This window comes from Castor canadensis, chromosome 3, assembly GCF_047511655.1.
Source record: "Castor canadensis chromosome 3, mCasCan1.hap1v2, whole genome shotgun sequence".
Taxonomy (NCBI): Eukaryota; Metazoa; Chordata; class Mammalia; order Rodentia; family Castoridae; genus Castor; species Castor canadensis.
Window position 1 is genome coordinate 39,137,030 of NC_133388.1, and position 16,597 is coordinate 39,153,626.

The 16,597-nt window shown below is 32.8% G+C and overlaps 1 protein-coding gene across 18 annotated transcripts in view; it reads right to left on the reverse strand.

Moving 5' to 3' along the window:
• The window catches only part of Gphn (gephyrin), a 571,921-nt gene that overhangs the window by 141,145 nt on the left and 414,179 nt on the right, over nucleotides 1-16,597 (reverse strand). For 16 of the 18 annotated variants that reach the window (XM_074067753.1, XM_074067755.1, XM_074067758.1 and 13 more), the window contains one exon: nucleotides 5,399-5,441. In XM_074067753.1, coding sequence (XP_073923854.1) covers nucleotides 5,399-5,441 — 43 coding nt within the window. Of the gene's footprint in view, nucleotides 1-5,398; nucleotides 5,442-7,472; nucleotides 7,536-16,597 lie in introns of all 18 variants that reach the window. The other 2 variants (XM_074067764.1, XM_074067765.1) reach the window with 1 other exon arrangement.

A 16,597-nucleotide genomic window follows, 5' to 3' on the forward strand; every position in this document is an offset into this window, starting at 1 on the left:
GAGTTAGTAAGAGGTAAGTGGGTTAATAAATGCATTGACAGATAGGCTCTGTGGTTAGTCCATGATTTGGAATGCTTTGGAAATAAGGAGAGGTCTTGATTTCAGCAGGAACCCCAATTAACAGTGGTTAGCACTTTAGTGAACTTTTATGTGCTCTAATGCTTCCTAAGCAAGTAGATATTATAAAAGTTGGAGCTCAAAAAACAGGGATAATATGAAGACTAAAGGAAATAACTTGACTGGTCATCATGCCAGATAGGTACCTTTCATTAAAATTCTAGCCTTTGTACTATTCTAAGACAATAAATCTTTGGTTAAAAATCAGTTCAAACTTGGTACTGTAGAATGCCAGAGATTAGCTCCAGAAACAGAAAACTTACATACTGGGAGAAATCTGGAAATAATTTGCATTGCTGGATATATATTAGCATGAAAGGACCTCAAATGGCATCTTGCATAAATTTTATCTGCCATTGTTGCTATGGTTTGAATGTTTGTGTCCCCCTGAAAATACAGGTGGAAATTTAATCCCCAATGTAACAGTATTAACAGGTAGGGCCTTGTAGGAGGTTACTAGGTCATTAGGGCTCCACTCTCCCAAATGGGATTAGGGCTTTATGAAAAGGCTTGAGAAAAGTGAGCTCTGTCATGTGAGGACACAGTATCCTCCACATCCAGAGAGTGTTCAAGATGTTATCTTGGGAAAGGAGGGAGGTGGCACAAATAATGTATACCCTTCTAAGTAAATGTAAAAATGATAAAAGGAAAAAGAAAAAAATGGGTTATCTTAATGGGGCATGGAGGTGTGGTCCTATAATCTAGCACTCAGGAGGTAGAGGCAGGAAGATTGCAAATTTGAGGCCAACTTCAGCTACATAGCAAGTTTGAGGCCAGCATGGGTGACATGGTAAGATCCTGTCTCAAAAAACACAAAGAAAACATGTTATTTTGGAAGCAGAGGTCAGGCCCTCACTAGCCACCAAACCTGTTGGTGCCTTGATTTTGGACCTTCCCATCTCCAAAACTGTGAGAAATAAATTTCTGTTTTTTTGGTAAATTACAAGGTGGTTACAGCAGAACAAACAGATTAAGGCAATTGTAAAAACAAACATAATTAGCATTAATGGGAAAGTTTTACTATGTCTTATCTATCATCAATATAGTCCTGGTAAATGTGGGACATAGAGAAGGGCACAAACCTCAGTGGCTTCAAATTGATGCCACAAAACTACAATTTATAGGGAGTTTTGAGTATCTTGATCATTGTTTGCTTCTTCTAAGGGTAGAATGAAGCCTTCCCTTGACTAACACTAGCAAAAATTACTTAACTTTGTGTTCGCAACCTTGGGAATTCTGGCTTCCTGTTCTACTAACAGAAGCACCCATTTACTTGGCCTATTCTAGTTTCGCAAAGCCTTGCTACTTACTAAGAAACTTCCCCCTCTATATCACCCCTAATATTCAGAGAAGGTAGAGAGACCAATCATAATTATGAAATTGAATTAGGAAAATTCTCTGAGACTCTGGAACTTCTGTGGTCCAAGTTATTGGTTTTAATACCAATGAGATAAAATTCTTCTGGGGTTCATTGACTCTCCCATATGAATTAATAATAGGCCAGTCTATAAGACTAGGGTTATCACTTATGATTCTTTTTTTCCCTTTGATTGGTGTTATCTTAAATTGTACTTAGTAAGGAGTTTCATTATGACATTTCCATTCATGCATATAATTTATTTAGATCATATTTACCCCTTCTATTACACTTATCCTACTCTCACCTTTGATTCTAAATTTTACATTATTGCAAGCAAATATTTATGTAATACAACCAGACTTGTCAACAGGTATGAGAAGCCTTTCCTAAACAATCTCTTGAATAACCTTGAATGATATAAAATCCAGAAACATGGTCTTTTGGAAAATACATCAAAGAAATACAGCTCTGGAACCCCATTAGAAAGGATCATAACAATAGAAAGGTACTGTTAGTGAGTATCACAATAGTACAACTACAACATTTGATCTTTGGATTCATGATCTTTGGATTCATGTTTCTCAATTAAGGAATATAATCCATTCTTAAACTTATGGAAGACCTCAAGTTGAGAAGTACAGTCTTCTGAAAGAGGTATCTTTGACCTAAGACCTTGGAGCACTTAGTATGTAGAGAGTTTCTGCCCAAGATCCACAGAATAAGACTACATTTTAATCTGCATTCTTTGGCTCTTAATTTTTGTTGCTATTTTCTGCCTGTTTGCCCCCTTGTCAAGGCTTCTTTAAACTATTCTATCTATACTTTCCTATTCTTAATATTACTCTTTACATCCTTATTCATTGGCATCTGTCCAATACCTTGTTGTTTACATGTGAACTGATTAAAGCATACAAACAAAGTTCTTTTGTATAAAATTTTGTTCACATTTTTATTTGTTCGTCACCCAGATTCTCTTGATTTAGCTTCCTTATAATGAGTAAGTTGGTTTCTTGGGTAAATAGACTGAATCACTAGGTGAATTTTCAGATGCCAATTCCATAATAGGTCAGATACATAGAAATCTAAAATCCCTTATTAGTTCAACTCTAGAAGGAGAGGTTCTTATTTCCACTGAAATAATATCCTGGAATTTTTGTGGGAAATAGCTTTTGTAATCAAATTTTAACAGAAATTGAACTAGAAAGCAATAGTGTGTTATTTGTTGGCTAGCTTACTTTTACAGATCTTATAAATAAGATATGCTACTTTTGTTTTACATTTGTATAATGATTTCAATACTATAAAATTTTCTGCTTAGCACCAAATTAGTTCTGATGAATGGCCCCAAAATGTTAGAACACATTTGACAGATTCAAGTGGTATTTGGGTGGCTCCCAGTGACCTGCATTGGATTTGCAGCACAAAAGCCTTCTAGTTACTATGTGCAAACTGGACAGGAACTTATTATCTTGGTAAACTGGTGTTTGTGCTTTCAGGAGACTTCTGGACATCATATAGGCTCCATTTTAGTCTATTAGTTTCTCTTTTAAGAAAAAAAAATCCTTACATAACTAAAAATTGCTGTTTTTTTCTTTCTTTCTTCTTTTTTTTTTTTTTTTGAGACAGAATCTCACTATGTAGATCAGGTTGGCCTTTAACTCATGATCCTCCTACCTCAGTCTCCTGAGTGCTAGGATTATACATGTGTCACCATATCTGGCAAAAATTTACCTTAAGAAAACAAAAATAAAATGAGAGCGGGAGAGAGAGAGAGAGACAGAGAGAGAGAGAGAGCCTTGATTTAAGAATCCAAATACTGACCACTCAAGGAACTTACTGGATTATTTTCTTCTCTTTTTAAGTCTTTTCAGAGACTGCTTTAAAAGAGGCCCCAAAAGTACAGAGCATTCTACATGCTGTGATTTAAGAATTAGTAGGTGAGTTAGGAGTTAGACACAGTCAACAGGACTAATGATCTTCACTTTAAAGTTTCATGAGATTAGGAAGTAGTAGTAAAGTGGCTTTTGATACAATATTGTTCTCTTAAGAAATAACATAGCTGCTTTAGGGTAAGACTTATTCTTACATCCCTGTAGACTTCTCTGAGATATCTGATATTACTAAAAAGATTCAGTAAATGGATGAAGAAACCACTGAATTAAGTAATTTGGCTAATAATCCAATATGCTATTCTATAGACTGCTCAAATTGGAGGTGAAATCTATTTTCTTGGATTAATTTGGACACTCTTGGCTAAGAGAAAGATCGTAAACTTTGATTATAATCTTTTTTGCACAGCTCAGATGCTGATGTACAAGGTGCTGTCTCATTAAATGATTCAGTTAATAATCATCCAACAATAAGAACAGAACTGAAAAATTTAACACTTTGACAGCTTCTTCTGGATACTTGATACACTATTGTGACACTCCAAGTAGGGGTGAACATGTGGACTCATCAGATTCCCAGATGTTAATGGCCTTTCAGGTCAAGCTTAAAATATCACCATGAAGGGTACCTCATACCAGAAACCATCTATAATTACATAGCTGCCTCCATTAGCATTTTAATATCTTGTTAATAAAACTTTGCTGGAAAACTTCTCTCAAAGATAAAAAATTTTATCATTGCTTATTTATTGTTCATTCTAGAAGCTTTTGGAATAAGTCACCAACTCTTAAGTACAAGGTATCAAAACACAATTTATATAGCAAGACTCTACAACTGCTTGCTTTGCTATGTCCATCAATCCTAAATGATTACATCAAGATCCTTATCCAATTCTAATCAAGCAGTCATATTAAAAGATCGCTTTAGACCACTCTTCAAAATCTCATAAATATTCTTTCTCTGCCCTTTCCTTCCTAAGACTCTGTCTCTGAGGCTAAGACTTTATTGAAGGGCCATTCTCTCTTACTATAATATGAATAAACTTAGCTTTGTTGTCAACAGGTTGCTGTGATGATTTTTTGGTGGTACAGGGGCTTGAGTTCAGGGCCTCACACTTGCTAGGCAGGTGCTCTACTGCTTGAGCCATGCTCCTAGTACCCATGCTTCCCTTCCCCGTGCCCCCATAGGGTCTCTCATTTTTGCCTAGGGCCAGCCACAGACTGCCATCTTCCTACCTACTGCCTACTGAATAGCTTGGGTTTTTAGGAGCAAATCACTATGCCTGGCTTATTTGTTGAGATGGGGGATCTTGCTAACATTTTGCTGAGTACTGGGATTACAGGCACGACCCTCCTCATCTGGTTGTTTTGATGAAATTTTTAAGGAGCCAAAGTAAAGTTAGGAATTCCTTTGGCATAGTTACCAAAGTCATCTCTTCCTTGGACAATACACTTTATTAAGTTCTATCTTTTCTTTCTCTAGGATCCACTTAGTTATACTTGTCTTTATGTTGGCTACATTTTGGAAATGTTTTCCTTGAGGATAGTTAATATAGTAAATGAAAACATAAATAAGAAGAAGGAATAGTAGGGTATACAAGAAGGATTAGTCACTTTGACTGGGGTAAACTCAGAGAAGTCACAGTGGGATCATACTTGAGCTGATTCTTCATGGATAAGCAAGAATTTTCCAGGAAAACAAGGGAGTAAGTAGTTTATACAGCAGGGAAAGGGGTTCAAAGGAATAGAGGTGGCAACCTCATTGTGTAATGGTAGCATGTCTGACTCCAAAGGAATAGAGGCATTATTTACTATTGAGAGAATGAGAAGCTAAGCTATTACTAGGTTCTATGATTGCAGTGTGGTAGTAGACATCAAGGAACGAAAAGCAAGGCAATAGAAATAAGTCTAAACAAACAATGGGAGGTATTTTACTTAAGAAGTTCAGAGGAAGAACAACTCTGTGCTGAATCCAGGCTGTTGAACTATAATTTCTAGTTCAGTAGCCTACCTGAAATGGTGAAATACTTACTTGCTCTGAGAATGTTCTCCTTGCTGCTGCACCTGGACTGGACCTGCGGAAAGAGCATAAATTCAGTAATTTAGAGCTTATAACATGTTTAGACAGATATGCATATTTCATGGGCAAGCTCCTGAGGTCTAGGAGCAAAGGTTTTATCTATGTCAGATGTCATAACATATTAGTAAAAACATTTGTTTCATATATATATTAATTCATCCTTTCCTTACATTAAAAAAAGACTGACTTCCAGACAAGATTTTCAAGTACAATATTGTAAATTGGACAGAGATAAAACCAAAAGCAATTTTTTTTATTTATTTGTTTTGAAATTAATTCAGTTGGCCCTCTATGTCTGTGGGTTTCATATCTGTGGATTCAATAAACTGTGGATCAGAAATATTTTAAAATACTGCATCTATCTTGAACATGTAGACTTTTTTACTGTTATTAGTTACTAAAGAATATAGTATAGCAATTATTTACATAGCATTTATATTGTATTAGGTATCATAAGTAGTCTATAGATGACTTAAAGTATATACAAGGATGTGCTTAAGTTGTCTGTAAATATTACACTATTTAATATAATAATCGAGTATCTGCAGATGTTGGCATCGTGGGGGTCCTGAAACCTATTTCCTGTAGATACCAAAGGATGATGGCATATGGAAAAAGACTGAATATTAAGTTGTAACTACACATTCTTAAAGTTGTGATCAAATATTCCATCATAGTCACTTTTAGTATGTATATTTCAATGAGGGGGAATAGAGAAATCCATATATACATTTACCTTTGATTCTAACAACCTTTGTGATTTACTAATCATAATAATAATTATAATATTGGAAAGATGCTTTTGTTGTACATAAATTAAGTTTAACTGATTATTTACCAATTTTTGGGTGTAAATATAACATATCAATCAGAAGCCGTGATTCTTTTATTCATATAGTTAGGTCAAAGTGGAATATTCTTTTAAAGGGTGTGAAACTATTATATTCAAGGGCCATGTTGGATGGCATTAACATTTACAAATTTCAGACATAACTATACTTAAGCTTCACACCTCTCTTTCCCACTCCACAGCAGCTTGCCCCAAATGGATATATACACAACAAATTAATTTCTATAGCTTAACACAATCTACTACTGTATGAAACAACTTATGAAAGGAATGTTATAACTTAGGGTGGGTTATGGTTGTCCTTTCCTGAAAAAAACAATTGTTAATGTTTAAAGAAACAAGAACAATAAAAATGTCACAAACATACAGACGAGGGAAACAGCAACAACAAACCAAAACCACACACACACACACACACACACACACACACACATACACACACACACACACACACACACACACACACACAAAACAGGGGAAAATAATTCCAATGTAACTTATTCTCTTTTGGTCCAGATTGTTCAGTATATAAAGTACACTAATCTGGAGTATGACATTCTTATATTCTTTTACTCTTTTCAAAGAACAATTCTGGACCAAATGGGAAAGAAACTGATGACTGCTTAAAGAAAATACGGGAAAAAAAGACACAAGACTAAGGAAAAGAAAAGGAAGAGACAGAGGTTAAGAGAGTAAATCTAGATGATCAAAAAAGAAAGCATGAACTTATAAAGGGAGTAAAATATAAATAGAATATGTTTTGCTATTTCTTATTGAAAACTCATAACAAGAAAGTAAGAATGATTACTGAAATTGTTGCAGAATAAATAAGCAAGTTGGCATACTATGAAATGAAAATAAGTGTAACTATACCACTATAACCTTAAAGGAAAAAAGAAACACACATTAACAGACAAATTAATAGAGAAGTTTAATAAAGAGGAAACTACATTTTAAAGTGACTCAAAGAACACAAGAGAAAGCTAAAAGTGTGAGAGCAAATCTGAAAGAAGGAAAAGAGGAAAATGTTGAAAGACAAAAATAGGGTTAAAAGAAGTTAAATGGAAGTCAAGAAAGTCTTCAACACGTGTGAAACAAGATGTGGAGGAGCCCAAACCCATAGCGCAAAGCAATGTTTGCGAATGGAAAGTAGCTCCTTTGATCAGTAATAGTTACTCTTAAGTCGTAGCCTCTATTCCTCCAGAGTTCATCTTTAAGCCCTTCCAATCTAGAGTGGAGCTAGTTTATGGATAGAAACAAGAGATTTACAATGAACAGAGCAGTTCAGATGAGTACTTCAAATTGTCTTATAAAAATGTTCCAACAGATTTATATGTTTATTATATACATTAAAATGTATATATATAACAGAAATGGTGAAGAACTAGCTGGATTTTATTGTTTTAAAAAAACCAAAACCAAAACAAAATATACTCTCTCCTTCCCCAAGTGGCTTAAAAATTAACAAAATAATTCATAATGTAAGTTTTAATAAAGAAACCCATGTTGCCTTATAATACCTTCGTTTAGCACTACATATTTCAAACAGCTTTGGAGGAGACATTTAGATGATAAGAACAATTTAATTCTCTGAAATATAAGCATTTATCAAGGTAGGCAAATCACCAAAGATAGAACAGCTAATGTTTTCCCATTAATGTTACAATTCGCTGTTTGAACCAGATTTGAAGGAAACCTCTTTTAAAATCAATGATTATGGAACTTTCTTTACCTTGTGATCTTGAATATGCATATTTTTAAAAACTGAGGAAAATAATTTTTAAAACTTTACTATTTAGGTATGTGCTGGATGGCCCTTTATCTTGCCCTATGAAACTGGTCATACTTACAACATTTACTTGATTTTAGAAAAATCTCAATATAAAGAAATAACTCATAATATTAATGGGATTTACTTGAAAGGATAAAGTTAAGAAACAAGTATTACTCTTTCTCACATATGTGGACTGTAAAGAAGATAATATAGGCTTATTTCGAGTTTTATGGTTTGTTGTTATTTTTGTTATTGTTTGTTATTATGGTTTTACTCAGTGGGGAAAAAAGGAAAGTATGAGAAATAATATAACCTGAGATTTTGGTTTAATATCAAATTTCTCAGGGACTAAACTGAAGGATTGAATAACTGGTATGGTACCAGATCACCTACTACTTTATTCTATTGAGTCATGTTATTTATTACAATTAACTTCTGACTGGCTTCATAGTGTTGATGAAGCCTCTTTCTACTAGAATGAAAACTAAAATAACATGTAAAAAATATATTAAATTCAGTGGAAGAATGAAAAACATAAGAGACTGAAAACATAGGTGTTCATTTACTAATCAAGATTTGAGACATTAAATAATTCATTTCAACATGTTTATATGTGTGATCTAATTTTGCTGAAGATCACAATGCTTATTAAGAAATCTTAAGATATGAAAGAGAAAACAAAAGGAGGGAGAGCACATAATAAATAGTAAGGAACAAAACTGAAAATGCCATAAAAATCTGAGAAAATTTTAACAAACAACCACAATCTTTAGATACAGTTAAAGAAAACACTTACCTTATGCTTAGGTCATAACAAGAATAGCACAGTGTTTAAAGTCAGCTCTTCATTATGGGAGGTATAATTGAAAGCCATAGGTTATAATAACATAAACTGCTACACAGAAATGAAGACTTTTTCAGCCCAACATGAAAAGCTAACTCTTATGGGAGAGCATTTTAACTTATGTTTAATGCAACATGAAGAACTGAGGGTGTAAACATCAAAACACAACAAAACATATAAATCTCACACCAAAAAGGGAGAAACGACCCAATCTCTCAGGACATAGAAGATTTAATGTAACCATAATTTGTGACATATAAGGGAAGGCACATCACTCTAAGGGTGAAAGATGCATGCATAAAATGTAATCATCCATTTCTGTCCCCAACTCCCATCCCATTCATACACACAAAATCCCACTAAGATACAGGGAAAGAATGTGGTGCCAAGCTGTTATGAAGAAAGCAGGACACACAGAAGCATAGCAGTGGTCATGTAGTTTGAGAGGTGTTCTTTCCTTAAACCATCCCATCACCATGCTTATTTTAAAGAAGCCAGGAATAGATCCCCTTTCAATGCTGCAGTAGCTACGAGCCCCCAGCTTGAAGCTAGTGTGTGGAATTTTGATCACCGTTCCCTGCGATGTCAGGGGCTCTCCAGTGGAAGCCAGATATGCAACGCCAGTTAGTGGGGGTATAAATATGTGAATAAAAAACCATCTTTTTCCTTCTGATTTCACAGAAGGGAGGAGAGAAACAAGTAAAATCAAACCTATGTTAAGGATACTTGATAACAATATAAGTATGTGTGAATATTAAAATGTAGGTTACATTTGATTACAGGTTAACACAAATCAGGTTTTTCAAAAACTGTCTGTATTTTTAGCTGAACAGGATAATTCTTAATATTTTCTTTGTAACTTCTATACAGTATAGCTCATATGGAAAAATTCTGAGCAATTGGTTAGATGGGCTCAAAGTCAAGAACAAAAGAAGTCATCTTCTTTGATGGCCATTAAGAAAACTTTACATTTTTAGCATCAATGATATTTTTAAATTAGAAATTAAGATTCTGGATATATGACTAATTTTGTAATTAGTTCTATAATTAGTTGTAGTTTGTTCTATGGTTTGGAAAGACACAACTAACAAGTTTTTTGCATTGTTAAAAGTGAAAAACAGAACAACACAACAAAGGCTACCTATTTAGAAACTAAACTTCCTGTACTTTATTTTCAATAAACTTAATAATAAGGCTGTTCCTGTCAATTAACAGGGTCATATCAACTCATAAGAAAAGTTTTAACTTTGCTTTCCTGTTGATGACAATGCTTAATATTTTTGTGAGATGAATTTTGATTCATGTGTGCATCCCAATTTAGTTAGCAGGTCTGTGATTGTTCAAAGATCATGTACTTATATTCTTTCTCCCATTTTATTCTTAGCAAGCCAGAATCACTTGACTTTTCCTGTAACATGGATTTAGCACTGTAGGCTTTAAGCCTTCTCATAATCTTATTTTCCCCATGGGAATAATAAAGGTTGTTTTAGGGTTCAAAGAAAATAACATGTGTATCACCTATCTTAAGAAAAGAGGAGAGAAACAAATGTCAATAGTTGTTAGAATCAGTGGAGCCATGACAGTTGTGAGATAATTATAATTACACACTTTCCTCATTATAATTTCCTCAAAATGGAGGCAAGCTCTTATTTTTACCCAAAGGTGAAAGGGTGGGGTGAGACAAACCCATGTACTGTTATATGTTTTTCAATAGGGATTGACCAGAACTTTTTAGAAATGTTATAGTCATGTGGCTACAAGTAGAAATGCAAGACATATAATCTAAGGCATGGAGCAAAGTCTGAACAGGCTCATTCAGAAAATGCTTTGCACTCTTGATCTTTTAGATCTTAAGTTGTTTCCTCTCTCTGGAATATACTGTTGTTCATTTTTCTGTTCCAAATTCTACTTTTTTTTTAAAAAGAGCCTAGCTTAGATTGCAGCAGTTGCAAAGAATATTTTCCAAGTTCCTTAACCAGAAATATTTTCTTTATTTCAACAGTGTTGAGATATAATTTACCTACTATAAAATTCACTCATTCACAGCATACATTTTGATGACTTTTAATAAATTCATGTGCTGTGAAACCATCACCACAATCTAGGTTTAGGTTTTCCTAAATTCTTAAAGCATCGTATTTGAATCTCTATGATAGGACTACCATAATTACTGATATTCCAATTATTGATATGCATACCTGAATAGATTTTATGTTCTTAGAGGGAGGGGACCATGACTTTAATTCTCTATATTTTTCACTATGTCAAATATTGTGCTTTGAACAAAGTAAACATTTCTATGTCTGAATGTTTGTTTATTTTGTAGTAATTATTGTTCTTTTAAATCCCAGTAACTAAAATTTATTTTTGATAGCTATGCCTGTAGTATGTAAAGCCACTTTATCAGCTTACAAAGGATTTTTACTTAAGCCTTGTAGTATTAAGAGATATAACATAAAAAGCAAGTGGATTATAGCTAAGAGATATCTGGGTACCCTACAGAATGATCTCAAGAATGTAGAAAATATGTTACTATTACTACTACTTGAGGTAAGTCAAATAGTTATGTGGAGTACCATAAAAGTTTTCTACATCTAGGATTTCAAGTCAAGTTAAGATTTCTTATTTTCTAAGAGAGCAGTATGTTCAATTACTTCATTTGGTCAGGGCACTAGAATTGCAGAGATGATACAGAGTTTTTATGCTTCATGGCCATTTTTTACTTAAGTTATCTACCTTCGTTAAGCCTATTTAAGAGTAATCTGTCTCTGAAAGAACAAACTTCTTTGAGTACCATTCACTTATAAAAATAACTCATAAAGGACAGAAAAACAAATAGGCCCTATCAGATTATCTGCCTCTTTAGCTTACCCAGAAAGAGAAAGAAAAGATTTGATTTAAATAACATTAATCTAGAAACTCTACAATCTGATAGTCTTAAATTCTATTTTTTTCTTTTCTCACTTTTACATAAGCATGGAGAATTGGTCTAGAAAAGCTTTCTCCCATGGTTCCATTAATTAATCACTTCATTGGACTAAATTAGGATTTAAGTATTTGGCTTATCTAAAACCTAACGATAATTTGTGTTGGGGATTTATGATATTGCAACACATATGCAACATTTGGCTTATGTAGGACATGAGAAACAGTATGATAAAGGGAACATCCTTTGGAGTACAGTAGTTTCCTCTTCCTAGCTGTGTGACCTTGCACATGACATTTAACATTTGGAGGTTTCATTTCCTAATCCATAAAATGGGAAAACTAAGTAGGATAATGTTTGTGAATCTGAAAGCTATTCTAAATGAAAGAGCAGTATAAATCTAAGTCATTATTATTACTCTAATGTACATTTTAAGTCCTTATATTTCAGGTAGGTACAACCTAAGGCACAATGAAAATAAAAAATTTCCTCCAGATCATGTCATGAATCAGTGACAAATACTAGACTACAATTGCTACATTTTAGATTAAAGATTCAGCAAAAGGGCAAGTAAAGATCTGAGATTAGCCATACAAGAAAAGTTCTGTGTTGTATGACTTTTATGTCAAGTTATATTCTCTTTATGGGTCCTAATTTCCTCATTTGTACAATGAGGGCGTTTCCAGAGGTTTTAACTGAATTCATTGGCCTCTTGAGATAAAGCTATGGTAAAAGCCAGGGGTCCATTCATTGGGAAAAAGAAATAAAATTACAGTCTTAATATTTAGTAACCGAATATTTATTATTTCCTTTTATTACAAGTTTAGGCAACAAACTACAAAAATATTAATAGAATCCTTTACTTCAAGTTGCCATGATATCTTAAAATATTATTGATGTTCAACATAATTTCAAGTTACAGTAGTTACTACACTGGTTTCTAGAGTTTGTTATTTCATGCATTAAAAGAGAAATCATAACACCACAATTTTTTAAAAAATTTTTTATCAGGATTTCAATTTATTTTGTTTTCTTTGTAATCCTATGAATATTATTTAATTCATTTAAAATATTTTTCTGAAGTGACATCTATAGGCTTTGAAAGAATCACAAATGAGTCCATGAAAGAATCACAAATGAGTCCATGGTAAAAACAAGGTTAAAACCCTCTGGAATAGACAATTTCTAAGTATCCTTTTGTCTGTAGGATTTTGTGGCTCTAAGAAATTGTTTCTGCCTTCATTTGGTACACTTTATCAAGTCATATATAAAAGGAATCCTCCTTTAAAATTTTTTAATACAAAATTGGTCACTGAATTATCCAGTTGCTCATTTAATAGACCAAAATGAGAAATAAAAAAGAAACATAGCTACTTTTAAATGTCATACAAACCTCAGGGTTAAAAAAATTCTGCTTAACTTGATTTTTTTCCATTCATTTAGATAATTTAGAAAATATTTTAACAGTCACCACACTTAAAACTAATCAAAGATGAATATCCATGCATAGATACGCATGCACAAATACACGTGCATATGTATCCATAACTAATTTTTCCTCAAATGATTATTCTCAATCATTTCTTGCTTATGATTGAAGCAATACCACCATCTATTATTGATGTGTAACATAAGCTTTTGCAGCAAACAGATAATATGTATAAGCAAAACAATTTTAGAAATCTTTCCCAGGGGACCATTCTTAAATGTTTTTTCACAAAATATGAATTTCATTGTCTTAAATTCTGCTGAGTTTTCAACGTCCAGAGTTAATGTGAAGAATTCTTTTTTAGTTTTAGTATTGACTTCTAAAAGAAACTGAAACTGTGGCAGGCTACACAGTGGATGAAGTAAATTATAATTACCACTGAAAACCAAAACTTACTTATATTCCTTTACAAGTAACTTAATGAGTTCCTATTTGTTCTCAAAGGGAATCCTATAGTACCTAAGAGTAGAACTGTTTGCCATCATGGCTCAAGGAAATGTTAATTTTACCATCAATTGTGAATATTCTTAACGTATTTCCTATATAAAGCTTTAATTCTAAACTGACTCACTGTCAATGACCTGCAGAAAGTGTGAATTCCAGGCTGGTCTCCTTTTGGTACCAATATTTTTGATTTTGTGTGTTTTGAGAATTGTAAAATTTATCATAAAGTATGAAGAAAAATATACTACTCAGTTATATAATGTGTTATAATGAAATTTTTTGACTTGTACAGATTCCAGAGTATTCATGACATCATTTCCCAATCTTCAGAAGAATAATTTATTATTTTGTAATTTGTCTTCATTCTAGAGGTTAGAAGGCAGGGAATATTACTGATTCTAGGTCCCATAATAAAGTAGTATTAGAACTCAGCCCCCTTGACTTCCAAACTTCAGCATCTGTACACTAGTAGTTGGCCTTTTCCAAACTTACCAAGAGCAATCCTTGCATTTTTAATCAGATCTCCTTAAATTTTCATTGCTTCTTTTGACTATTTACCTTGGCAATGTGAATAGGAATGTGTGTAAAGGAGTGAAGGAAAACTGGTATAATGAAAAAGTTTGGGGAGTAGCACCTTGGAGCCAAATTGCCTGAATATGGATCTTGGGTCTATCAATATTAGCTGTGTAACATTGTGTAAGTCATAATCGTTCTAGGTCTTTGTTTCCTTGTGTATAAAATGAATATAATAATAAGATCTATTTATACTCAAAGGATAATTGTGAAAAGTGAGATAACAAATGTAAAATGCTTGCTTAGAAGAGTATCTGTTTCAGAGTCAACAGTACATGAGTGTTAAGCTTTTTCTATGTTGTTACTATTATACTTTTGTTTGGGTAATGTTCTGGATCTGTAATAAAAATGCTGGTTAACTCTTTTATGATTTTGATAGCTTACAAGTAAGGGCAAGTAAATATTAATTTAGGTAAAGTGTTTCAATAGGAATGTTCAAAATATTCTAACTAATTTTAAGAAACAGAGCCTAAATGATAGAAACAATCAGTGATATAAAAACCTGCATTATTGAGCCCTTGTAATTATTATGCATTTTTTGGCACTTCTGGAAGAAAGTCACATTTGTCCTCACAAAACATGAACTTTAAAGTGCTGAGTTTCTAATCAAATTTGATATTCTTCTTTGTTTTCATTCTTAAATGTCATATCACTTATTCATTCATACAAAAAAGAAAAAACTAGCACCTCTACTGAGTATAATGTCCTATATAAGAGTGTAGTTGTATTGTTTTTCTTTCTAAATTAAAGGCTGCTATATATCAATATTGTTTGGAAAAGTTGTGACTTTTATTTTTGTGAATGCTTAACTAGCATTTTAAAGGCACAAGAAAGATTTCAAAGACAAAGATATGTCTGTACTGTATTAGTAAAGTAACAATGACTTGGAACATGTGTAGAAAGTTCCTTTGAGAACCAGAGATAAAAAATAAGCTTTCTGAAGCCTGTGTCACAGCAATATATAGTACACATTGTGTTGCTAATCAAGTCTCCCATGATCATACTATGTAAACAGATAACAAATATAATTTTATTGTTAGACTCTTGCTTACATTATATAGATCCTTTTTAGTTTCTCTGAATGTTTAAGTTTTGGGTATTTGTGTTAACTTAAATAGAAAGGCAGAAAACCAACTGCTGTTTAAACTGCACTTTCAGCATATAGAAAAGCATACTTGCATTAAAATCTTTTCATTATTATTATTTTTATATTGTGCTAGGTGGGGGTACTTTGTGGTATTTACAAAAATTCTTACAATATATCAAATATAGCATACTTGAATGCATCCAGCCTGCATTAAAACCTTAAAACTTAAAACTTCTGAGTTTCATACAAACATAGAATGAACATGTGCCAAAGATTTTATCTAAAGAATTAATGAGAGAACTAGTAAGATGTTCCACGTGGTTCAAAAGAGAATCAAACACAAACACACATGGGCCATCAGGAATGTTACCATGAACTTGCAGATAGATCTATTGATCCATACTAAGGCAAAAATCAACTGTAGCTCCACTGTCCACAATTTGCATTTCTATAAATTAGGATTATTTGTATTACTATTTGCATAGCACAAATATATTGCTGTATAATTGCTTAGAAAATTAAAGGAGGAGAGAAGACACAGAGGGTTCTCTTTACAGGATAAGCAGTACTCTTTTAAAATCTGTTTTAAATTCTTTTACAAATTTATCTGATACCTTTATGGCTTGGGAACACATGATAATAGAACTTATACCTGTTAATTAAATTTTACTTTGAGAGTTTGTCTCCTAGTATAAACCTTTGTTTCTAAGACTTTATACTATACAGTCACTATATAGTCACTTAAAATAAACCGAAGATTTTGTTTTTACAATATTAAAATAGTAGTTTATCATATTGAAAATTGAATGAATTTGTAAAATAAAGAATTTTCTTTAAAAGTTTTGATTTAAAATATATTTTTAAAGGTTTAATACGTAACATTTCTTTTATGGTAATGGGACTGAATCCAAGGACTTCTTCCATGTTAAGCAGGCACTCTAGCACTGAGCTACATCCCTGGCCCCACAACACATTTTTGTAGTTTTCTTTTTCACACAAGGCCAATGAAGACCCACTTTGAATATTAACCTTGTCTTGTCAAGAGTCAGTGAAGAGAAAGCCCTAAGTGAAAGAGAACAGGTCATTTCCTATGGGAAAGAGAAATAAAATAAATGATATAAGGTAAACATGACTCTTAGATTACTATGTATTTCAGGCATATTT